Here is a 26857-nt window from a genome sequence, read left to right on the forward strand (position 1 = left end):
AATTACATAGCTAGTATAAATTAGAAGCAGGACTTGAACCCAGGTTTTCCTGAATTAAAGATTGGCTCTGTGTCCACTATGCCATTTCTTATTATATTTCTTAATAGAAAAATAAGTAATTTAGGAGTTTGAAGACCTCTGTGTTGTTTGCCGTTATGGTGGAGAAAACCAAAGATATGGTTTCCTTTTTTTAGTTTTTTTTTAAATTTATTACTATTTTCTTTTTTTGTCATGAATTTAACAACTGTAAACATTTCAATATACAAAGAGCTGGAAAGAATATTGTATAGGAAACTGAACATCTATTCTGTACAGATTTTTTTAATAGAAGGAGATTATAATTATTATATGTCATACATAAATAATAATATATAACATATGTTATAAATAATATTCAAATGTATGATATAATAATTATAATTGACCTCTATCTATAATTTAACAAGGTAGTAAAAAGTTGTTCTCTATGTTTATGTCCCCTTCTCTTCCTTTTTTCTTCTGTGCATTAAAATATGCTTTCATGGTGCTATATTTTACACATCTGTAACTACCCACTAACCTCTTCCCATCAGATAGTAGTCATGTATGTATATGTGGTGTGTGTACATATATGTGTATCTATAGTGTGCGTGCATCTGCATATATACGTCTACCCATATGCACACACACACATACATACATACATATGTGTTTCATCTCCTGCATTTTACAAAGTCAACACAACTGATTATTTTCAATAGGACATTTGTTTTTATTTTCAATGGTAGTGATGTATTTGTTTTAGTTAACAGTCTTTTAATGTCCCTTATGACTAATGGTACTTTGGACGGAATATTGCTGGCTTGGTTAGAGCTACATACAGTATATGGTCACATAATATGATAAATCCAGTTTATCCACGTGGGATTCTAATTTATCACCTTAGCACTAATACTTTAAGTTAAGTGAATAAATGACCTGGTCATCACGTTACTTAAAGTAAGATATCTTAATGTCTGTTAAAATTCCACTGTGTATTAAATTAGAATTGTATTCTAAAATCTAATTTTTGTTTTGCAGCTTGGATTCACTGCAGCATTTGCAATTATTGTGCACTTCCAAATCATTCATGTGCAGGTGCTAAAGATGGTTGCTTTATATGTGGTGAAGCAGATCACAAACGTACTTTGTGTCCTCATTTCTCTACACCTAAAAGAGCTAACAAGTTAGTTGAATTATTTGAATTATTTTGTTTACTAGGGAAAAAAACCATGATATCCATACTTTTCTCAAGTAATTTTGTAAAATAGCCAAAAAATTATTCAGTGGTCAAGAAACTTAAACATGTTAAATCAACTGTTTCTATAATTATTTATGAGAAGATGCTAAATAGTTTTTCATATAATTTTATTATAATCGTTTACATAATAGGAAGATGGAAAATGTGGTTATGCCTTTGGCAAGCTTAAGAAAAAATTTTGCAGTATATATACTGATTTTTAAGTAAGTTTATTTTTATTCTTTCTATAGTTTTCCTTTTATTCCCCCCACATACCTCCCACCCCCATAAAATGCATCTCCTCTCTTCTCCCTAACCTTCATTTGCAAACAAGTTTTAACAGTGAGATATTATAGTAATGACAATAAGCTATTTAGAAAAAACCTTATTATTTCAGCTAAGTAGATGCTAAATCGACATCTTAGTTTCTGGAAACATGGAATGTTTTTAGACCTGAAGAAGACCTTAGAGGTCGTGTTATTCTCCCCTATTCAAGGTTTTTTTAAGATATAACAACAGAATTCAACTTGTTTGATTATTAATATCGAACAGAAAGATGTTTCTGTCTAAATATCTATGTTTCTGTTGAGGACAACACCATTCTCCCACATCCCAGCTGTGTAACCTCAATTTTATCCTCAGCTCCTCATTATCCTCCACCCCATATTTGCCAAATCTCAGTGGTTCTACCTCCATAACATCACTTGTACATGTCTGCTTACCTGTACTTACATATCCATCACCTTAATTTAAGACCTCCTTACCCCTCATCTGGACTTTCAGTGGCCTCCTAATTGGTCCCCCTACCTGAAGTCTATTCCCACTTCAATCTGTACTCCATCTAGCTGTCAGAATGATTTTCCTATGGATTTCTCATTACACATTACTCCCCTTCTCATAGTCTACAATTCGGCCAAACTGGCCTTATTTCTGTTTTTTTTACATGTTGCATTCATCCCATTTTTGTTCCTTTGCACTGGCCATTCCCCATACCTGGAATGCAATCTCTCATCATCTCTAGTTCATAAAATCCCTCACTTCCTTCAGTGTTCTACTGAAGTAGCACCTTCTACAGGAAACCTTTCTTGATCCTTAAACTTCCAGTGCCTGCCCTCCCTACCCACCTTGTAGTTATATTGTCCTTGTTTCGTTTTTATAGTCTCCCCTGATAGAATATAAGCTTCTTGAGAGCAGGGACTGTTTTATTTTTTGTTTTTGTATCTCCAGTGCTTAGATAGTACTTACCGTTTGGTAGATGTTTAATCAGTGCTTATTGATTTATTGATGTATCCTCACTAACCCTGAGTCCGAGTCAAAGAGGAATTCCCTGTACTTGGTAAAGTCCTCCAGATACTCCTGGTTTTAGTTGACACTGTATTGATTGTGTCAAATTCCTTTACATTGCAGATCCTCTTCCTAAATGAAATCCATAATCTAAAAGTGTTTGGCAAGATTTATCTCTATTGAAGTAGCTATATCTATATACATAGATATGTTTCTCTAGAGAGAGAGAGATATCCATCTATCTATTTATCTATCTCTTTCAAAGACACTGCCAATGTATCCTGAGTCAGGCCCAGAATTAAACAGGAGGAGAAAAGTATACTAGATTGCCATTGGGAAATTGCTACATTCTTTTAATGATCCCCTAATCTTCTCCCTGAAATAAAGGCCCATCTTTTTAACATTCGTATTTTTCTGATTTTGTTTCACGGCTGTGGGTCATTCAAGTTGAGCATCATCCAGAGGGCAGTGGAGAGGGACTTGGTAGGCATGAGCAGGCTGAACAACGCATTGTAAGCAAGGGTCATGGAGAAGAAGCAGTGTAAAGGATTTCATCACAAAAATGTGATGAAGCCAAAAAAGATGAGCAGGCTGCACCATAAGAGGGAAGAATCGGTGGACAGCCTGCATCAGGGTATCAGGAGAATTCAAGAAAAATCCCCCAGCATGTTGCTAGGTGGGAAGGGCCCTCCTGTGGGCAGATGATGGGAGGACGTGGAAGAGAGAGGTGTGGGATAGACGTGTGCACATCGGTTGCAATCTGTGTCATTCAAAGAATACTTACATAAGTGACATCATAGTTTCATTGAGGTACTGCAGTGTCTTTATGCTAACTAGTTCACAGGATTGTTACAAGGAAACTGCTTTGTATCCCTAAGAGCCTTCTATATACGTGACCTATTGTTATTTTTCTTCAGTTTTCTTCACATCCTCCATTACTAGTTCTCACTTCTCACTCATTTTAATCTTCCTTTCTGTTAAATCAACACAGAATCATAACTAAAGCTCGAAGGGATCCTTAGAGATCATCCAATCAAACTCCATCAATTTACAGATTAGTAAGTAAACTGAGACCCAGGAAGAATAAGTGACTTGCTCTTGTTGTACAGGTTACAGTAACTTCAAGATAACTGAACAGAATCACATTAGAGTAGTTTTCTTTGGACCTCATTAGGAATAAGATACACATTCTGTTGTTTGGATAATTTAAACAAAGTCCTGCTATGGCAGACTGTCTGGACTTTGCCTTTTGAGTTTTTTCCAACTCTGTGATTCTTTAAACAACAGGATGCCTGAAAATGTACTATATATATTAACAACAAATTTTCATTCTTTGTTGTTTCTCGTAAATCATTCTGTTTTCTCTGAATTTCCTCCCAGGTGGCCTGTTTGATGATAGTACATAGCACTTTAATTGAGGGACATCATTTAGTAACTCAGATTACTCAATTTTATTCATTGTTGGAGATTTCATCATCTCAGTATGATATAAAGAATTAGTCCTGTGGGAAGTGTTATGCTTGAATAAGTCTAAAATAGTACTTTATTTTTTTTCTCCCTAAAGATTCCTGCTTATGTTATTGTTCCTAATTAACCCTAAGTATTGCTTTCAGAGTATTTTAATTATAGTGAAATTACAATGCCTTGTTCATAGTAGGAGTTTAATATGTTTCTTGACTTGAATTTTATTGATTTCTAGGCTAAAATAGGAAGTGATTGTTTTTGAAATTTTTTTTAGAAGATTCTCTAATTCTAGCAAGAATTTTCATGCCCTTTTACTGTGAATATAAACTTATACTATTTTAAAAGCAAACATGTTTTTACAACTACTAATTTCTTTTGTGAAGAACTGGAATGAGACTGACTCCCCCTTGTGGTTGTCTATCCAATTTTTAAAATTTATCCAAAAAATCATAAAATTTGAGAGAGAAATATTGCATATGCATCGATTCATAGGATATGTGAAAAAGATTGGTTATATAAGTTTATTCATTTTCTTATTTTTCCATAATGTTTATGGGCTTTATTTCTGGAAAATCTTGGTTAATCACTGGTAAATTTATTGTTTGACGGCCATTTACTAGGTGTATTTTTAAAACAAAATTGAGTTGCTGTTTTTTTTCAGGGTATCACTGAGTTTGCTATACCATTTTTTTTCTTTTCTTTTGCTTGCTAAATCTTTACTTTTTAATTAGGAAATTTTCCCATATCTATTTTGTTTTAAAAAAAATTAAGCAAAACAGTGGTTACATAACTGGCACATAAAAACTTAAAGATTTTTTTTTCTCCTGAACTGTACTATGAAATGTAAATTTAGGGAAGTATAAAATAGAGTTGCTAAAACTCTGGGCTCATCAGAATTACAGATGACACTTAAGATGGGAGTGCTAGCTGTCACTCTAGATAAGTCAAGCTCTAAAAAAATTTTGACATACAAGCATTAGAGTGAATCTAATAAGATGAAATTCAAGAAGGGTAAATAGGAAGTCTCATACATGGGCACACACACAAAAATCAAATTAACAAGTACAAGATGGGTTAGATATGGTTAGACAGCAGTTTATCTGAAAAAAAAATTTCAATGCATGGTCAATTCAATATGAGTCACCAATATGACGTGGCAGCCAAAGTAGCTAATTGAATCTTAAGCTGCATTTTGGGGGGTGTAGCTTCTAGGGGTAAGGAGTGATAGGCTCCTTAAACTCTGTCCTTGTCTAATTTGTCTGGAGTATTGTATTCACTTCTGGGCATTACAGTTTAAGAAAGATATTCGTAAACTGGGGAGCATCTAGAAGAAGGCAACCAGGATGATGAAGGGCATTGAATCTGTGCCGTATGAGAATTGGTTGAAAGAACTGGAGTTTTTTTAGCCTGGAGAGAAGATGTAGGGGATCATGAAAGCTGTGTACAAGTGTTTGAAAGGCTGTCATGAGGAAGGATCAGATTTGTTCTCTTTAGCCCTAGAGGACCAACCAGGAGGAATGAGTGTAAATTGCAAAGAGGCAAAGTTAGGCTTCACGTGGAGACAGTCAGAGCTGTCCAGAAGTTAAGTGGCTTTCTTCCATGAGACATGGTGGGTCCCCCTTCTTGTAGGTCTTCAAGCAGAGACTAGATGGCTTCTTCAAATGAATGCTATGGGGGAAGATTCCTTGTGTGGGGTAGGGATTGGACAGGATGGCCACTGAAGTCCCTTCTCTCCCCCAAATTCTGTGATTCTGTGAAATGTAAACCCCCAAATATCCTTGAGACTTAGCAAATATTGGAACTGGAGCATAATCACAAACAAAATTGTTACCCACAGTCACTTGGACATAACATTGACCTGTAAAAGTTTAAGAAAAGCTAGTGTAGCCATGCAGAAGTTATACCCAGCATCATCTATTTATGGCAGCACACAGCAGCAACACGAAAACCAGCTGTGTTGTGCAATTTGACAGTGAATTTGACCCATTCTTCTTTTGAATAGATACATTCCCCATCTCAAACCCCCAACCATTAAACCCTCTCACATTGCCCACTAGCTTCAGGAACATTTATTAGAACAGCAATGTTTTTTAATAAATGTTCCTAGACCAAATACTTATAATTTCTCAACTAAAGGGAGTGAAAAGCTCTCAAAATATAAACACGTGTTGGAAGAAATTAAAACCACTTGGGAATAGGATGAAGTGTAAAACTCTGCTGTCATTTTGTCTGCAAGTGGAAATATCTTGAAGATATTTTCAGTGATCGTGAAGAAGATAAGCTTATATCCCAGTACATTTATCTGATTACAAAACATAATCATTTATCCACCTTTTTGAACATTAGACACAAAAGAACAGAAGATAGTAACCTGTCATAGGACTGCCTTTATTGGAACTCCTCAGATAAAGAATGAGAACGGCAACAATGGTAATAATAAAATATCTACTGACATATTGCTTTAAAATTCACAAAGCTTTTTGTTGTTGTTGTTGTTCAGTTACATCTGACTCTTCATGACGCCATTTTGGGTTTCCTTAGCAAAGATACTGAAGTGGTTTGCCATTTTCTTCTTCAGCTCATTTTACAGATGAGGAAACTGAGGCAAATAGGGTGAAGTGACTTGCTCAGAGTCACATAGCTACTAAGTGTCTGAGACTGGTTCTGAATTCAGGTCTTCTTGATTCCAAGCCTGGCACTCTATCCATTGCACCACCTAGCTGCCAGAAGCTTAATAGCATCTTATTTGAGCTTTACAACAAGCTTGTTATATAGGTACTCTGTAGTTATTATTCTTATTTTACACATGAAGAAACTGATACTCAGAGTTTAAGTGACTTGTTCATGATTACATAGCTAGTAAGTTTTGCAAGACAGAATTTGAATCAAAGTCTTTTTGACTCCAAGGCCAGCACTGTGTGTACCATGCAATGTAGCCAGGCCGTTGACACTTTACTTCTCCACATACTTTATTGTCCATGGCAATGACCACCCTAAAGGGGAAGAGCATGTTTTTAATATTGGAGTGCCAAATTCTCACCATTATTCCACTGCCATGCTTTTTGTCTGCCTCTAGTTAGTTCCAGGAGGTAGAGAATTAGCAAGTGAATGGGAGGAGGGCTGGCTGGGGTATAGAAATGTACTTGCTAGGCATTTTTGTTCTGTTTGGCTAGGTATTTTGAAGACATTTATCATATTTGGCTAGACTAGAAAATATTTAGGGCAGTTAGGTGGTGCTATGGATAGAATGCCAGGCCTGGAGTAAGTTCAAATCCAGCCTCAGACATATACTAGCTGTGTAACCCTAGACAAGTCACTTCACCCAGTTTGCCTCAGTTTTCTTATCAGTAAAATAGTTGGAAAAGAAAATGGCAAACCACTCCAGTATCTTTGCCAAGAAAACCCCAAATGGGGCCAGGTAGGTGGCACAGTGGGTAGAACATCGGCCCCAGAGTCAGGAGGACCTGAGGGACCCGAATTCACATCCGGCCTCACTAGCTGTGTAACTCTGGGCAAGTCACTTAACCCCATTGCCTAGCAAAAAAAAAAAAGAAAGAAAGAAAACCCCAAATGGGGGTCACAAAGAGTCAGACATGACTGAAATGAAGAAAATATTTTAGGATAAAAGTTTCTGAGCTTAAAAAGCTTTTGAATACAGTTACTTGTTTTTAAAAAGTTAGTAGAACATGGCAGCATAGCAATAAAAAGCCTCACTGCTTTCCTGGAGATCTGTAACACAGGCCAGCTGAGCAGAAAACATTAGCCTGCAGAATGTTTGGAGTTTTATTCCCCCTCAAGCAGTTTATAGCAGTGGTTTTCATTAGTATTTTCTTGAGGGTCATATTCAGATTTTGAGGATAGATAGAAGGTTCATTATCTATTTAGAATGAAATTTACAAAATTTTGCATTTGCTTAAAAAGATACTTATTTCTTTAGTAGTTTTAAAGTAAAAGATGGTATTGCCTTTCTATACTTTTTTTTCATTTTGTTCTCTTTTTTTCTCACTTACCTTCTATCACTGACCTAGACCCTTTCAATCAAAAGTGCGTAACTTCTAAAGAAGGATGGGAAAACCGCAGTGAGAAGATAAAGGAATCAGATACAAGCTGAGTTGGAGTAGCTGACAAGCTTGTGAAGTCTTTAAATACACTTGAGCCCTTGATGTAGGTGTTACCACCTTTGACACATCAAGAAAAAGCTTTGTCTTTGGTATCTTGGGACTTGCTGTGTTTTGTGAAAAGTGAATCCAATTCTTTTTATTATAGAATAACTATGGGAAGTGGACACTGCTGTCAGACTGTGCTCGTGACAAATTCATAAGCATATAAGTTTCTTCAAAAATATGATAAGCTACGAAATTATTTTGTTTGTGTGAAGTCTTTCTTAGCCACTAATTGGCTCATATCAATCAATCAAACATTTATTTAGTGCCTACTGTATGCCAGATACTATATAAAAAGAAGCAAAAGACAGTCCCTGTCCTCAAAGGGCTAACAATCTAATGTCAGTTTGGAGAACACTAGATCGAAAAGTTCAATGTTCTTTACTTTGGTTTCATACTCTTGTAGGGCAAGTTTCAAGTTAATCCTTCTTTAGGTCATTGGTATTCATTATTCATTGCTTTAAACTAACTGCAAGCTTCCAGGAGACAGTGACCATGTATTTTATGTATTCTGTGTAGCATTTGTCAGAGTTGTTGGATTTAATAAGGAATGGAAAATTAACTAGAGAGCTTATAAAATGGGCCCTTCAATTGTCATCCCCATCTGTTATGCTTTTGCATTTTTTTTTCACTCTGCTAACTTCCCAAGTCTTAGTCCTTTTTCTAGAAAATGTAATTCAAGGATTTGAAGATTGAAGTGCTGAGCTGAGCAGTATGGATGTTAAAAAATAGTTTTTCATTGGCCTGTCTGTTTAACTCTGTGCTGTTTGTCCTGCATAGACTGATCTGAATCACTAGTAACCATCTTTCAAAGAAATTTGTTTTCCTAAACAACGTTTTGCTTGCTCAGGCCTCTAACTCCTTGTTATTACTGTTAGATTTTTATGGGCATATATTATACAGTAAATTCTTTCAACTCTTATACTTGCTTATTTGGTTAGCTGGTTAATTGGATGGCAGTGTATTTGTAATTCACTGTGCTTTTTCTATAACATAATTTAACACCTTGTTTTGCAGGGCTGTCAGGAAACAGAAGCAAAAAAAAAGTAAGATGAAAATGGAGACCACTAAAGGACAATCTGTGAATCATGCAACTGTTACAAGGAAAAAGAAAAAGAAGAAAAGAGGACATCAATATCCTTGCTCCTAAATGTCCAGTGACCTGAGAATAAGATTTACAGCTTAACCTTTGGAACCATTTTCTGAAAGTGCTATACTGGACTTAAATTCTGTACTTTCAGAGATGTGCACCTTGAAAAACTTAATATTGTCAGGCAATGTGCTCTCTCTAATATAGGTGTTCTTAACCTTTTTCTGTGTCAGGGTCCCCTTTGGGGGGATTTTCAGAATGATGTCTGAATGCATAAAATAATCCATAAGGTATTAAAGAACCTGATTATATTTAAATATAGTTATCAATTTTTTTTTAATTTTTAAGTTCAGAGACCCCTGGTTATCTAGTAGATAAGGACCTGTTAGGAACCCAGATTCTTTCTTTGGTTGGGTTGTTCTTTTGGTCACTTTATTTCCAAAAATCTCAGTACTTAAAGTCCCTTTACTCTGTAAATGGGCATGATTAGCATTCCTATACAGAAGAATCTAGATAAGGATGAATGTGAAAGCCTGTAATGTTTTGTCTACAGTGACCATTAAAAGTGTAATAATGAGATTTTGAAATAGTGATGTCTATTTTTTTCCACAAATTTTGACCCAAAGCATTAAATAACAGCAACAATAGTAATGCATTTACAACTCCCTTAAAAAGTACAATGAGCATATATCATTGTTTTCAGATGGTATCTGATGACTCAGTATTTTGAAAGAATGCTCTTAAAATGTAAAGATTGAATAGTTACCTTATTAATATATCATTTTTAAGCAAAACTGTTTAGATGTTTGCTGATATTAGTATTGAAACATTTCTTTTTCCTTTTCAAACTTATACATAATGGTCCTACCAGCTGTCTTTCTCTATCCAAAAATAGTTTTCCTTACATTTTATTTCCTCTATATTTTATATTCTTGTGGAAATTCTGTGAGCTTACTTTGATGGCTATGCTTTTTTTTTTTTTTTGCAAGAACAGCTCCTTACCATGCCTTCACACACAGTGGAATTCTTATCCATGTCTCTCTAAAGTCTCTATAGAGGATCTTATCTATTGCACTGGACATCTTACTATAGTTCACTTAAAATTTTTTTAACTGTGAGTGCAAGCTACCCATCAACATGTTATTTCTCAGTTTCATTCATGACTAGCCCACTTCCTTTGCAGATTATTCACATCCATGGTATAATATCTCTTAACATAGTCAAATCTGTGCTTGAGGAAAATCATGGAGGATGGACTTGAGTTGGGAGAGGGGCAATTAGGAGGCCATTGCAACAGTACAGGGAAGAGATGATAATGTCCTTGAACTAAGGTATTGACTGTGTTAGTAGACATAGGGGTTAGATAATGCCAGAAATGCTGCTGAGGTAAAAGCAGCAAAATTTAGCAACTGATTGGATATGTGGGCTGAGGGAGACTTTATTAGGCTCCCTAGACAGAATGTGAACTCCTTGAAGCAGTTATTTTCATTTCTGTCTTTGTATCCCCAATCCCTTTTACAGTGCCTGATGTATAATGCAAATGTGTAATAAATGCTTGTTGAGAATAAATGAATGAATGAATTAAAAAACATTTATTAAGTGCTTACTAAGTGCCAAGCACTGTGACAAATCCTGGACATTGATAAAGAAAAAAATGAGAGCTTCTTAAGAAGTTCACACTAATTTGGGGAGGCAACACATAAAAAGACTTCAGCTGCAGGGTGGATGGAAAGACCTAGAACTCAGAAGATTTAGTGGAATGGGAAGAAGGCTAGTGTCACTGGATCAAAGAGTAGTTGTGGGGGAGGGGAGAGTAAGGTGTAAGAAGATTGGAAAGGTGGGGGGTTGGGGGAAGGTTTTGAAGGGCATTAAATGGCAAACAGAGGATTTCATATTTGATGCTGAAGTCTTCACTGGTGTGTCCTTAGGGTACATCAACATGTCAGATGGCAGTGGCCAGTAGCCAGAGGAGTAGAATGGCAAGGCTGGTGGCAAAGCCCAGAGTACTTTAGGATACAGTGTCAAGGCAGGTTAATACAAGTATTTGAAAGGATTTCACTTGAAACAGGGACTTGGCTTGTTCTGCTTGGCCATTAAAGAAGGAATTAGAGGCAATCAGTAGAAGTTACAGAGAGGCAGATTTAAGCTAAGAAAAAGGAAAAGAAAAGCATCCCAACAACTATAGCTGTCGAAAAGTTAAATGGACTACCTTGGATGGTACTGCCTCCCTCCCGAAGGAGTGCTGGTAAATGCTTCACAACTAACTGGCTCTCAAATAAAAAATGTATTCACAACACACTTTTAGTTTCATCTGTATTATTAACATTTTCTCCACTTTCTTAAATCTAAACCAACAAACCAGTAAATCAAGCCCTGATTTGTAGCATTTGCTGATTTCTGGGATGTTAATGCTCACTCTGAACACCTGCTTCCTCTTCCTTGGAGGTCTTCAGGCAAGAGATGGGATTACCCCTTTGCAGGCATGTTGGAGAGGGGCTTCTTTTCCAGGTATGTTTTTGGCTAGATAGCCAGGGAGGTTCCTTATAACTTGAAATTCTATGATTCTGTGAAAATTACACGAATTAAAATGTTGAAATGCTAACAACTTTAAATTTGAATGGTGAAGTTAATTCTCCTAGCAAGTACTTTAGAGAATGTAAAACAATGGTTCTCAAACTTTTTGCTCATGGTTCAGTATTCTTTGTAGTAAGGAACCACAGCACATTGAGCAGTTAAGTTGGTAACATTATGGGAGAATAAGGAGACTGGAGCATCTGCAGTTTTCCTTCAATAATAGCAGCTGTTTTTGTTGAGGTCTTTGGGAGTTCAAGGTCTGATGTGTTTTGAGATTAGTGTAATAGGCAAGTTTTGTTTGTTGTGTGAAAACTATTCTTATCATATGATGTATGCTGGATAAGTAAAATTTGTATTAAAATTATTTATGCTTTGCTTTTTAAATGACAAAATCAGCAACTTCACAGCACACCTAACATAACTCATGCACGGCACACCCTTTGAAAATCACTCATACAAAGGAAAACCAACTTCATTTTTTAAATGAGAGGTTTTTAATTGGTAAATCAGGACAGTTTAGGTTAAATCATGTAAGGTTCATTCACAAAAGCCACTGCAGAGACCAGAAGATAACTTATTCTTACTGTTTGAAGCCCTACAATTTAGGATTTGTGATCTGATACAGATTGTAGGAGATAACGGTAATGTAAACCAAGCAGATCAGATCTCAACATTTTGAAAGGTAAATTCAGTCCATTCATCTAGTCAGTAACAGTGATTCTTAAAACACCTTACTTTGTTGATGCTGATTGCTTAGTAATTTACAAAAAGCTTTTACTTTTCCATTGAGAAGGGAGTTGGAGGAAGAATAAGGATTAGAATAGAGTAGTGAAAAAGAAGTCAGGGCCATTGAAGCGTCTTTTAAGTAAAATGCGCAAGAGAGCAAAAGGAAGAACAGAAAGAATCACAAATAGGACAGTTGTGAAAGTTAGAGGTTAAATTTTTTATGTCATATATAATATGTATATTTTAAAAAAACAAGTTGTACATAATAGAGACCTGCAATTTCATTTACTAAGTCAGTCCATAAACACTACCTACTATGTGCCAGGCACCATGCTAAGCATTGGGGACACAAAAAGATGCAAGACAGCCTCTGCCCTTAGGGTACTCACAGTTTAATGGGGGAGACAACAAACAAGCCACGTGCAGGAAAAATAGGAAATAATTTTAAAAGAGAAGGCACTAGAATGCAGAGGTGTTAGGAAAAGTTTCCTGTGGCAAATGGGATTTTATTTGGCACTTCAAGGAAGTCAATGAAGCTATTAGGTGGAGATGAGGAGGGAAAGCATTCCAGGCATGAGGGGATAGTCAGAGAAAATGCCCAGGGTGCCAGATGTTTGTGGAACCAAAAGGCCAGTGGCACTGTATCAAAGAGTAGATGGTGGGGAGAAAGGTATAAGAAAATTGGAAAGGGGTGGGGGGGGGCAGTTTTGAAGGGCTTCAAATGCCAGAGGATTTTATATTTGATCCTGAAGGGAGCCCCTGGAGTTTATTGGGTAGAGGGTGGCATGATCAGACTTGCACTTTAGGAAAATCACTTTTTGGCAGCTGAATGCAGGGTGGACTGGCCTGAGGAGGCACTTGAGGCAGGAAGATCCAACAATGATATTTTAATAGTCCAGACGTGAGGTGATGAGGCCCTGCACTGGAGTGGTAGTAGCTTCAGAGAAGAGAAAGAGGCACATATCAGAGATGTTGCAGAGGGGAAATTGATAACCTTGGCAATTGGATTTAGAGAGTGGGAGATAGTGAGGAGTCTAGCTGGTGAGCCTGTGGAATTGGGAGGATGAAATTGCCCTTGACAGTGATAGAAAGGTTAGGAAGGTGGCAGGGTGTAGGGTTTAAGGGTAAAGATAACAAGTTCAGTTTTAGACGTGCTGGGTTTAAGATGTCTACTGGACATTCAGTTTGACATGTCTGAAGGGCAGTTGAAGATGTAAACTTGGAGATCAGCAGACAGGAGGTCAGCATATTAGGTGGATTTGAGAATCATCAACATAAAGATGATAATTAAATCTGTGGGAGATGATCAGGCCACCAAGAGAAGAGAGCTAAGGACAGAGCCTTTTGGGACACAGGGTCAGTGGGGGTGTGGTGACCTAGATGAGGACCTATATATATAAAAATGCCTGTTTTATTTGGTATAATTTAGTTCAATTAAGAGAGAATAAAATCTTTAGAAATAAATTTTAGCTATTGATTTTGTTTGTGCAAAACCTTTTCAATTTTGTGTAACCAAAATTGTTTATTTTCTTTCATGTTATCCTCACTGTCTCTTTTTTGGTCAAGAGTTCTGCCTTTATCCAAGGTTGTGAAAGGATCAGAAATTTTGACTCATCCAAGAAAATATATAATAATTGGCTGATCTGGAACTGAAAGCAGGGTCTTCTGACTACTATTCTAGTGCTCTTTCCATTATACACTTCCCACAATGGGAAACAGTCTGTATTTGTTGAGAAGCCAAATCACTGAATGGCCAAAAAAACCGAAACAAAACCCCAAAGGAAATGATTGAAATTTATGTGAATGTTCTTGCTCTCTTTTGTCCATCAACATTGGTAGTACTGTACAGGAAGGACTTTATAGAGCCTCCATAAATCTGGCAAAAAAAAAAAAAAAAAACTATAGGTAACAAGCCTGCTAATAATAATAGCTAGCATTTACATAGCACCTACTATATGCAAGCATTGTGCTATGTACTTTACAAATATTTTTTCATGTTATCTTCACAACTAGGTGTTATTATCCCAGTTTTACAGTTGAGGCAAATGGAGGTTAAATGACTTGCCTAAGATCCCACAGCTAGCAAGTGTCTGAAGCTGGATTTGAGCTCAGTTCTTCCTAACTCTAGCCCCAGCACTCTATCAGTTGTACCACCTACCTGCCCCTTATATGCATTGTTGTACATAGTAGTCCAATTTCCACTTTGGATAAATGTCCTACCCTTTTTGTTGGCCCTGCTAGTATTATTGACATTCATTAGCATAGTCATAGGCTTAGATTTCGCTCTAGAAGAGAGTTTAGAGGACATCTAGTCATAAATCATACACCTAGAGCTGGAATGGTAACTCAGAGGGCATCTTATATGTAGTCCCTTCATCTTACATAAAAGCAAAGTTGCCCAAGCTCCCCCAGAATGTAGAGTGGTAGCTCCGGGGTGTTCAGATCTAGATCTTCTGGCACCCAATCTGGAGCTAGTCTACTGCATAAGGGAAACCACGTGGCTTCCCTCAAACATGGTCAGTTTAATCTGGACACTGCTTGAATACCAATGGAACATACAGGCACTCTGGGTACATGACCCGCCCTGATAGCATTTTTTACACCACTTCTCCCAAGTAATTCCCATTTGCAGCCTTCTCACATCCAGCATGTGTTTCTCCATTGCTCTTTGGGTGACTTCTGTCTTTAATTCTTCAGATGCTGCATCATTTGCAGCCTTATAACGTAACTAGAAAAATTGTGGTGTTAAACAATTGGGTCCTGATTTCAGGGAAAAGCTTCTACTTTGCCAATTTTGTTCTGTCTGGAGGCTTTCTTGTACTGCCCTTTGGGATCCTGAATGTCTTTCAGACTACATTAAGGGTCAGTGGAGGGAAGAGAATAAGCATTTATATAGATAATACCTACTACATGCCAGGCACAGTGCTAAGTGCTTTTACAAATATTTATTTGATCCTCACAACCTTAGTGGTAGGACAGATACATCATGCTTGTGTGATGCTGAGCAAATCGCTCATCCTCTTAGTGCCCCAAGCAACTTTCTGTGACTAAAATGTCTTAAAGAGTTAGCTGCAGCTCTACATTGGTAGATAGAATTTCCTGACGGGAGTTCCTTACGCTAATGAAATCACAATTCTAGACCAAAGATAGATTGTTGCTCAGTTGTGTTAGACTCTTTGTGACCCCATTTGGGGTTTTCTTGGCAAAGATGCTGGAGGGGTTTGCCATTTCCTTCTCCAGTTCATTTTACAGATGAGGAAACTAAGACAAACAAGGTTAAGTGACTTGCCCAGGGTCACACAGCTAGAAGTATCTGAGGCAAGATTTGAACTCAAGAAGATGAGTCTTCCTGACTCCAGGCCCAGCACTCTATCCATTGCACTCTAGTCTAGATAGATAGACCCACAGATAAAATAAAGCTATCAAGGTTTTTACAAATGTCATTGTGAGGGCCTCTCTTTTATATCCAGGGAGCCTGACTCCATTCTATTGTTACGAGAGAAATGTCTCCTCTGAGTTCATGGGGTAAGTTACTGGTGCTGAAATAAATTTACCATAACGCAGAAATTATAAAGGTAAAAACCATGTTTTATTACTTTTAAGCACAGGTTCAGGACTTTAAAAAAATAACCCTGAACAAAAATTAGGACACTAACGAGGCTTTTTATAGACAAAGTTACATTAGAGAGATAGAGAAGTAATTCTTTTACATATAGCAATTTCATACATCCTCTTAACACACACGTATATATACATACATATATATGCATATATATATATATATATATATACACACACACACATATATTCATAATCCCAAGCTTCATGCAGGATCATAAAACTTAAACTTAGTTAAGCAGAATTATATTCTCATACATGGCTTAAGGAAACAAATCTAGTTAAACAGACTCTATAGGTAAACTAAGGTTACACATTAAACTACATTTAGAGGGTTGAGTGAGCTGATTGGGAAGGGAGATTTACATGCCTATGGTCAAGTGAATTCTCCCTCAAATCAGGTAAGTCAAATTACTTGGCAGAAGGCTTGACTCTCTTTTTGGCTTCTTCTCTGAGGAATCTTTCAAGCTTCAGGTAAAATTTCACATTTTATGGGATAGGTTTCAGCCTGCTCAATAACCTAACTAGGAGAAACAGTCCTGACCCTCCTCCCCCCCAAAAAAATTAATAAAAGGAAATAAAAAATTTTTAAATTCTCATAAAACTATGCACAGATGCCTCCCATCTCAGTACTCAACCAGTTTAACCCTTTGACTACCAAAACAAATACTAAGAATAAAACTGAAATTAAAGAGGTAACTTTTATTCACAGTTCTTGTTGCTGATATGAACTATTTTTCCCCAGTGCAACAACTCCAGCATTGTCATGTAAATAGTCCTAGAAGCCTCACAGCTCCTCTTGATTGTTCAATTTGGGGAAAGCTGATTGATTCTGAGGTAACTACAAAACTTTCTGCTTCCCTCCTGCAAGAAACCTCACTCATCCCGGCAAGTCTTCCCTAATGTGCTTTGTATTGTTTATCACCTCAAAATAGTAAAGTAAGTTTCGGCCCCAACTCCCTGCTTCCCCTTTTGGAAGTAATTCAAGTCTCTCTTGGGGGTGAGGGGCAGAAGAGGAGAGAGATGTCTATCTGTCTTGCCTCCCTTCAAAACACAGGGCACCCTCATGGCACATATGCTCTCACTACACTTGTTTCTATATTGCCTTAGTGAAATTTATTGTTCATGTGCCTAATCCAATTAAGCCTTTTGGTAAAGTCCACATTTCTTCAATAGAAAGAACATTTTCTTGACTCAGGGGTTCTTAAACTGGGGTCATTGATAGACCTCCCCCACCAAGAATCCATAGATAGATTTCAAGGAGTCCCTGAAATTGCATGGGGGAAAATTACACCTTTTTTTCCCCCCGATATATTTGGTCTCCTTTATATTTTATGTATTTTATGTATTTAAAAACCTTATTCTATGAGGGGTCCACAGATTTTACCAAACTACCAAAGGCTTTCATGACACAAAAAAAGGTTAAGAACTCCTGCACTAGAATAACTTCATATGCCTAATCCCCCTACTCTCCTTTGGTAGTTAACAAAAGGAATCTACTTTGGTAGTGTAGTAGCTAACTAGTTGTATGGAATTTCCAAAAGGAATATCTTGTCAGCTCATATACTCTGATTATTATTTTGGAAAAAGCACATCTTTCAGCAGATTTTTAGGTAGTTAATAGTTCTCAACACTTTGTGAGTTTGACATGCAAAGCATTTAACATTTAAGATTGTGAATGGTGGCATCATTCATTCATTCAATAAACATTTATTAAGTATCTACTATGTGCCAGGCACTGTGCTAAGCACTGGGGACACAAAAAGAGGCAAAAGAAAGTCTCTGCCCTCAAGGAGCTTACAAGTAATGAGGGAGACAATATGCAAACACGTATATACAGAGCAAACTATATTCCGTGGCAACTGGAAAATAATTAACGGAGGGAAGGTACCGGTTGGGGAAGCCTTCTTGTAGGAGGTGGCATTTTAGTTGGGACTTAAAGGAAGCCAGGGCGGTCAGTAGTGGAGGAGAGAACAGAAAGCATTCCAGGCCTAAGAATGGGATTTTAGGAAAACCAGGCCTTCATTTTTAAGTGATTGAGTGATCTACAGTCACCCTTTTAGAAAATATGGGACTGCCTGCCTTATGCTGAACCCCCATTTAAAATACTGGTTTTGCAGTCTGCCCTTTTCAGTACAAATGGAAAGAAGGCCTGGTCAAAGCTGTTTCAGTTTTTGAAAAAACAGCTATGAAACTATAAAAACGTCCCTGCAGTTTGAATCCTGATTAGAAGGAATCCAAAGCTGATCATTGCGTCACCAGGTGGGAGGGTGCAAATAATAAAATAGCAGGAATGATTTTCTAAAGCACCTGGAGCTCATGAATTTAAAAAAAATTTTTATTAACTATTTCAATATAATTGGTTTTCTTTGGAAATATATGATATTTCACTTATTTTATGCACAATGCACCGTTTTTCACCATTGCAATGTTTGTAAAAATGAGTCCTCTGGCCACCAGTGGAGGTGTTTTGTTTGCTGTTTGACTGTAAGCTCCAGGAGGGTAAGAATCGAACCTCCTCTAAGGTGAGCTCAGCACTGGCTGGTGAGAGCAATAGAGCTGAACTCTATCCAAGTATCCACCACCTCCCCGAAGGGGGCCACAGCGTCATCCTAGATCGGGCGCGCGCGCGGGGGGAACCTGGCGGGCGCGTGCCCGGCACCGGCAGGAAGTCCCGACCCCGGAAGTGCCTCTCACTGCTCGCCGGCAGCCGCGGCTAGCTCGGCCCGGGAGCACGGGATACGAGTCCCTGTTTCGCGCCACAGCGAAGTGAACCTACCCGGTAATGCGGCTGCGCGGGAGGCGAGGGGCGGGGCCGGGAGACGGCTGCCGGGAGTCTGGAGGGTCCGGGTGGGCGGGAGAAGTGGCAGCCGGGGTCCAGTTTGAAGAGGGGTATTTGTCATTGCAGGACCACCCCCACGATGCCGGCCTTCCGACAGGTGGGAGAGAAGCAGCTGCCCCAGGAGATCATTTTCATGGCCTGGTCTCCCAAGAGGGACCTCATTGCCTTAGCCAACAAAGTGGGGGAGGTAAGTGAAAGAGGGAGGGGTGCTCCACCCCTCCCCCCCACCCCCACAGCGCCTCGGCCACTTCGCCTCCCTGGGCCTCAGTTTCCCCCTCCAGCTCCAAGTCTGTTACGATGCCCCAGAGCCCCTCTCTGGGGAAGGGGCTGCGCTAGGTTCTGGGAGGAGCACAAAAGAAGAATATCATTAACTCATGGATATCGTTGTAACACTTTTTCCTTAAAATAATCCAGTGAAGAAGCTTTTGAAAAACTTAACAAAAATAAACATTGATGTAGAAGACAAAAGTTCTCTCTTTTTCTTTAGAAATCGAATTTGCTTTAATTTTTTTCTATTTAAGAATTCTATCATACAGAAACAGTTAATAACAGTCGTATATTAAAATGGAGAAACAGTAAGTACTGATATGGAAGAAGCAAGCAAGGTGTGCCACCACTGGCCTGATGATTGTGCTAGTTTGGTTTCCCATGCAAGTTAAAATATTTTCCAAAAATGCAGTAATATATAGAAAAGTAGCACATTACACTTTTATCCATTGTCTGTTCTTTAAAATATCTACATGAAAAGACAAAGGAAAGGCAAAAAAAAAACAACAAGCAAACCCTTTTACTATGCAAAGCATGGATTTAAAAGATTGTGTTATCTGCATTGTAGATGAGGAAACTGAGGCTCAGTCAGCAAGCTTCTGTGAAGTGCTTCAAACATTGTACTAAGTACTGGGGACACAGAGAAAGGTAAAAAACAGTCCCTACTTTGCCTCAAACAAGTGAAGTGATTTACCCAATGTATGTAGCAAGTATTTGGCAGAATTGTAATTAGATTCCAGGTGCAAAACGTTCTGGGTTTTTTTGGTTTTCGAGGATGATGCTGGAACAGGGAAGAGAGTTAGATGGAGAACCTGGGCATTAATGAATTTTTAGGTGTTCAGTTGGTAAATAAAGATGCAGGGGAAGGGCAAGTGAAAGCATGGGATTCCTATGGAAAATTTGAGTAAGTAATTTTGTTGGCCTATAGAATATCCCACTGGATTTATAGTAAAAAAAAAAATTTGCTTGGGTTTGTATCTCCATTCAATAAACACTTACTACCTATGTGATTTTGAACAAGTCTTCTCACCTCTCGGTGTCTCAGTCTGCTCACTCTCCTGTCTTCATGCCTTTGCAGTAGCTATCCCCCAGACCTGGAATGCACTTCCTTCTCTTTTCTGCCTCTTGGAGTCTCTGTGTTGCTTCAAGATTCAGTTCAAGTGCTTCTTCTACGTGAAGCTTTTTTTTAATCCTCTCGGATGCTAGTGCCAACTTGTATTCATCTTCCATGTGTTATGTATATATTTATATGTGTACGTTTTGTCTCCCTCATTTAAATGTAAGCTCTTTGAGGGCTGGGACTAAAGTTCCACTTTTGTTTTTATTTCTTCAGTGTGTAGCTCAATGTCTGTGCACAATGCTTAATAAACGCTTCTTGAGTGATGGCTTTAGATCTTATGAGCCTATGAATATGTGAAGGGGAGTAGTGAGACGTGAGTCTGGAAAGGTAGGCTACTTGTAGTGAGAACTACGGAGGATCTTGGACTTTTTTGGACCTTTGATTTCATCTGTGTAAGGAAATTTTCCTCCACCAGTACCGATGGGCTGAGAGGTTAATCGTGGTTATGCATGTGTCAGAGATAGTAATTGAACCAGAATGTTTTTGACTCAGTAGGGCAACTTTGGAGAGTTTTCTAGGGTGATGGGACAGAGTGAAAGGAGGAGACAAATGCTAGAGGCACCGAAGAACACTTAAATATTTATGTCATATACATGTAAGCTGCTTGAGCATAGAGATAATTTTATTCTTTATATTTGTACCCCCAGCACCTAGCATAGTGGCTCGCACATAGTAGTAAATGCTTATTGATTGTTTTTTTAGCATACTGGATGTCTAGAGACATTTCGAACTCAACACATACAAAACTCATTCCCTTTTCCCCCAAACCTATCCTTCTTCCTAACTTCTTAAGTTTCTGTCAAAGGCATCACCATTCTTTCAGTATCCCAGGTTTGCAACCTTCCTTCGTAACCTTGCCCCAATCTGTCTTTTCAACCACATTGTACTTTACTTCCCCTCCACCCTCTGGGATCTAGCCAAACTGACCTCTTTGTTCTTTACGCATGATACTGCATATCCCATCTCCATACCTTTGCACTAGCTGTCCCCAGTGACTGTAATGCACTTCTTCCTCATCTCCACCTCATAGAATCCCTCTCTTTCTTAAAAAATGCAGTTTAAACACCACTTTTGACATGATTTCTCAACAGCTAATGCCATTCCTCTCAAACAACCTTGTAGTTAATTACTTTCTATTTATTCTTTTTTATACTTAAAAAATGTTTCTCAGATTATAAGTGCCTTAGGAGAAGGAATTTTATTGTGTTGTTTTTTTTTATTGTGTTTGCATCCCTAGTACCATTCCTAGTCTATAGTATGCTTAATAAATGCTTGTTGATCGATTGATTGTTACTTGTTAGGATCCTAGTATCCTATGCCCTAGTTCTTAAATGATCAACTTTTGGAGGCTAACATTAAATTATAAATATCTTCCTTTAGATTGAACCTAATTAGTAGGAGCCTAAATTTGATCATTGTATCCTCAAGCTTGGGAGAAGCAGTTAATAAAAGAGCAATGATCAGATTTTCTTGAGTGGGGGTTGTTAACCTTGGCTCAATGAACTTTAAAAAAATTTTGATAACTACATTTCATTATAATTGGTTTCCTTTGTAATCTTATGTATTTTATTCATCTAAAAACATTATTCTAAGAAGGTTCCATAGGTTTCATCAGACTGCCAAATAGGTCCTTGACACAAACCTGATTAAGAATGGCTATTGTAGTGTAACCATACTCAAGGATGAGTCTAGTGTTGTCAGGTTTTCCCAAAATGCACTGATTTTCCTGTCATAAAATAATTTGGATTACTAATATTTATTTCGACAAAAGCTCTTATCTGAAGTGCTGCCAGAATTAAGATTTATTGGAACAGGTGTTTGAGGAAAACAATGTACTGTGTCTACCTCAAACTAAGCCATCTGCTGCCAACCTCCTTTTATAACAACTGAAATTGTCTTTTTTTTAATTTTGCAGGGTGTTTTTTAATTTTTAAAAAATTCTTGATGCACTAATATTTCTTCAAGAAGTCTCATTTTGTTAATCTGTCACCAACAAAGCCACCTTATGTTGTTTATATATTGAAGCATATGTAATTATTCTGCATACTAAAACCACTAAAAAACTTTAAATTTCAATTCTGCTAGATGTAGTGTTAATTGTCATGGACTGAAAAGAGGAATATTTATATTCCTTTGCATACCCAGTGCTAATATTGAAACACATGTACATTTATGATATTAATTGTTGCCCTTCTATTGACAAAAAAAGGTTAGATAATTTACTAGGTGCATAATTAAATTAGATTTTCTCTTTTCTTCAGTTTTTTAAAATATATTTTTACAGTTCTTTCAGACAGTACTATCTGTGAACAGCTAGTTGATGACTTAGGAAATAGGAACTTTAATCTTTATAACTGGCTTGCTTTAAGACTCAGCTTAAGTTCCATTCTTTGCAGCAAACCTTTCCTAGTCCCCTCTTGCTACAACTACTTTCTCTTTGAGATAACCTTCTCTCTGCTCTGTATATATTTTGCATGTATATAGCTACTAACATATTACTCTCCCATTGGAATGTGAGCTTCTTGAGGTCAGGAGCAGTGTTTTTGCCTTTCTTCCTATCCCTGACCCTAATCACAGTACCTGGCAGATAGTAAGCATTTAAAAAATGCTTAGTGACTGAGTTTATTTTTTTTTATTATTATTAAAAAATTATCTATTTTAAGAATCTGTTTTATACATGTAAAATAGGAAACTTTAAAAAAAAATCTGACATTTTGTCTGTTTCTCAGGTTTTACTTCATCGACTAGCAAACTTTCAGCGGGTTTGGAGTTTGCCACCAAATGAAAATACTGGAAAAGAAGTGACATCTTTGGCTTGGAGACCAGATGGAAAAAGTAATGATAGTACTATTGTAAAAATTTTTATTATCACAGAAGGGAGTTTTGGCAGAAACCTTGTTCCGAGAAAGAATTTTATGCCCATACTATGTGCTAGAGTTCTTAAATATTACTTATTTCATTCTTTTTAAAAAGCTCTCAATTTCATACAACTCCAAGTGAAATTTTAATGATTTCTTTCTGCAAAGATATTGCTTAAATGAAGTATTATTGAACATATACAAATGTTTTCTTTACCTTTTCCACTTGGCCTTGCAGTTTCTTGTATTTAGCTTGTTTGCTTGACATTTCCCTAGCCTAGTTCTTTTGGACTTTATGGCATTTAGGAGTTATGTGGCACGTAAGTCTCTATATCTTTGTAAGTACATTCAGCTCACCTGTTTCCTTCTATTTCTTTATTCCACAAAAAAAATCCACCAGGTAGCCCTGGGTTTTTGAAGGCTGTGTCACTAAAGCACTTGCTTTGGCTGGTTCTGCCAAATTGGAAAAATTTCATATATGTCCCTAGAGATAATGTTATCTGCTGTTGGAGAACCCAGAGAAGATCATTGGCTACAGGATAGCCATTGCGTGATGAAGTATTTGTCCACAGTAATTCTGTGAAGAACTTGACAGCATCCTCCAAACCAGGTCAACATTTACTTTGGTATTTGATGACTTCAGTTTGGAGGTGGGCACAGGGAAGATCTTGAAAATTGTAAAATGATGTTTGTGAAACAGTTTCTGATGTGGGGCTCATTTCTGAGTTAGCTACCTATGTATAGTCGGGTCTTGGATTGCTTAGCATAAAGATCCAATTACCAAATCTGGAGAAAAGATGAAAATGTGAAGGAGACAATGTATATAATTGTAGCAGCTCCAACTTGACTTATTTAAGCCATTGACTTTGAAAAATGGGAAGTGGACAAAAGTAAAGATTGTTTTCTTGCCGCTGTTTTTTAGATACGTTTGACTGTTATAAAATAATTGCCACATTGGAGAAGCCAAAAGAGCATAGAAATCAACAAACACTTGATCTCATTGCTTAGTAAGAGATGGCAGACAAGGGCGATTGTGGTTTAGAATATAACCTCATTTACAGAAAACTGTATGGAAGAATGAAAGAAGATTACAAGCAATATTGGGTCACAAAATAATGAAAGGCAGTGGAAGAGGAGAAAAATCCTGCTGAAAGCTGATAATCAGTTAAGCCAAATTATGAGAGCATTCATAAATGAAAGCGGGAGACCTCAAATACATGAAAAGTGACTCTGTATCTATAGAAATCTGTTCTTATAATTAATCTGACAGTGGAACCACCACATTTGGATACCCTTTCCCCTCCTTCCCCCCATGACCAACAGGATACAGGGAGTAGTGGCAAGAGTTGGGAAGAGCAAATTGTGCCTGTTGAAGTGAGTCTGTGCAGTGGGAATCTGGTGGAACTGCCCCAGTTTTCACAAAAAAAACTTGGGTCACTTCTCCATAAATCACAAAGAGATTTTCTAAAAGACTGAAAAAGATCTGATAGTATTTTAACAAAAAATGCAATTGAGAAGACATCAGTAATTATTTATCTGCTTACACTTTTTCATGTCCAAAAAATATGAGAATGGTACAGGCATTAATTAAATGTAGAATAATGGCAACGGGCATCTCTATAGGGCTTTATTCTGTCACTTGGTGAACACAGCAGCCCAGTGGGGTAAGTTCTGCAGGTATTACTGCTTTGTTTCATAGATGGTGAAGCTGCGTCTCAGGTTCAGGGTCACACACATAGGCCATGTCAAAAGTAGAATTCAAACTTTTCAAGTCTTTTCTGACTCTGAGTCTGGCACTTTTTCTTTTGTACTCTGTAGCAACTCCAGGAGCTTCCTGTTGCTTCTTAGATTAAGTGTAAACTCCTCTGTTTGCTTTTAAGGCCCTATACAACCTGGCCCCCAACTTATCTTTCCAGTCTCAATGGATATTATTCCCCTTCCTGCACTCCATGATCCAGCCAGATTGGCCTTTTCTTTGTTCCTCACACATGATACTCTGATCTCCTTTCTTGGTGCCTTTGGAGTGGCCATCCTAGAAGCCTGTTATGCACTTCCCCCCTTACCTCTTCTTCAAAGAGTCCCTTTTTTCTTTTAAGATGCAACCAAGATCTCTTCTGCATGTAGCCTTTCCCTGTCCTTCAACTACTCGTGTCCTCTCTCCCAAACAACCTTGTATTTAATTACTTTGTATATATGCACTTTATGTGTTTTATATTTATATAGCTGCTTATTTTCTTTGCTGTGAGGATGTAAGCTCCTTATGAGTAGAGATTAGGTTTTTTTTGTACTTGTGTCGCCATTGCCTGATGAGTGGTGCCTGACACATAGTAGACACCTAATAAATATTTGTTGATTGAGTATTATGAATGAATGAATGAATGAATGAATGTGTATGGGCAAAATACAGCCTCAAAGCCTCTTCCCTTCACCTCCCTCTTATGTATGTGTTAAGATGGTAAAGCTACTAAAAGCTTCTTTGATAGATAAAACCACAATGATAATTTGTTCAACAGGTTTTTTTTTTTAATATATTTAGGAAGGCATAAAGTGTGTGTGTATGTGTGTGTGAGAGAGAGAGAGAGAGACAGACAGAGAGAGAGAGAGATTAAAAATCCAAGTGGATGGGATATTTCCTTTTTCATTCCATATAGGTATTGAGGTTCTGCAGTTGCTTGTCTGTCAGTCTGCTGATTGTTTTGAGCACTGAATAGTACTGCAGGACTTCACCAGTGAGATCCACAACTACTCAAATGAAATTAGCCTAAAAAACCATATTGGGAAAAAAAGCAATTGAAGAATAATATGGAAAATTATGACATGCAGCAGCCCCTTGATTTAGTCCATTGGTACATATATCCTGAAAAAGCAATTCAGATAGACTGTGAATTGGTCCCATGATTAAATAAGATGAGAGTGAACTGAATAGCATTTGGGAAATTGCATAGGACTTCTAATAATCACATGGATATTACCAAAACAAATCTTCCAGTTTTTTCTAGTGCTGTTATATGACTACAAATCCTGTAATACAGTAGTCTTATAAGAATTAAAGCTGAGGGTAACCAAAAGAGTAAAATGGAAAGACATATCATGGGCACAAGTTTACTGCAGTCTGTTTATTACCAGCAGTGATTTACATGGGAGAAGTTCTATAAAGAATGTCATTAAGGACATTTGTGACCAGAGAAGGTTCGTTTGTCGTATACTGAGAACTAATAGTAACATGGTCTGGAGGTTTTCATGAAATTCACAAAACATTAAGAGATCTAGAAGTATGTTGGAGAGATTCTCTGGAAGATTCATGTAAGGTATTAATGAGAATCACACAGGATGAAAAGGCATGGATAAGTGATAGAGTAGCCACACTGATGAGAACAGATACATTGAAACACCAAAGAATATCCCTAATTTTTATAGTTGATAAAAATTAACCATCATTAATAGAATTTAATATGTTAGTGGTTAGGGTTCTTCCTTGTCCCCTTGCACATATAATTTGAGGGATTTTGTTCAGCTGCATTTTATTTGTACAGTGTGCTTGTCTTGAGAAAGAACCATAGTGAAATTGACATGTACTGTTAAATCAAAAAGTT

At 37.4% G+C, this 26857-nt stretch overlaps 2 protein-coding genes across 9 annotated transcripts in view; both read left to right on the forward strand.

Moving 5' to 3' along the window:
* The window catches only part of ZCCHC4 (zinc finger CCHC-type containing 4), a 60203-nt gene extending 50365 nt beyond the window's left edge, over positions 1 to 9838 (forward strand). For 4 of the 6 annotated variants that reach the window (XM_027836332.1, XM_027836334.1, XM_027836336.1 and 1 more), the window contains exons 12-13: positions 1060 to 1204; positions 9187 to 9838. In XM_027836332.1, the coding sequence (XP_027692133.1) occupies positions 1060 to 1204; positions 9187 to 9319 (278 nt within the window). In that variant the 3' untranslated portion in view covers positions 9320 to 9838. Of the gene's footprint in view, positions 1 to 1059; positions 1205 to 6352; positions 6437 to 9186 lie in introns of all 6 variants that reach the window. The other 2 variants (XR_003566817.1, XM_027836337.1) reach the window with 2 other exon arrangements.
* A 9042-nt stretch (positions 9839 to 18880) lies between these two features.
* Positions 18881 to 26857, forward strand: part of ANAPC4 (anaphase promoting complex subunit 4) — a 44168-nt gene continuing 36191 nt past the window's right edge. For 2 of the 3 annotated variants that reach the window (XM_027836353.1, XM_027836351.1), the window contains exons 1-3: positions 18881 to 18959; positions 19086 to 19206; positions 23136 to 23241. In XM_027836353.1, coding sequence (XP_027692154.1) covers positions 19099 to 19206; positions 23136 to 23241 — 214 coding nt within the window. In that variant the 5' untranslated portion in view covers positions 18881 to 18959; positions 19086 to 19098. Of the gene's footprint in view, positions 18960 to 19039; positions 19207 to 23135; positions 23242 to 26857 lie in introns of those variants that run through there. The other variant, XM_027836352.1, reaches the window with a different exon arrangement.

The sequence above is a fragment of the Vombatus ursinus genome, unplaced genomic scaffold, assembly GCF_900497805.2.
Source record: "Vombatus ursinus unplaced genomic scaffold, bare-nosed wombat genome assembly UNPS02014818.1, whole genome shotgun sequence".
NCBI classification, from domain to species: Eukaryota; Metazoa; Chordata; class Mammalia; order Diprotodontia; family Vombatidae; genus Vombatus; species Vombatus ursinus.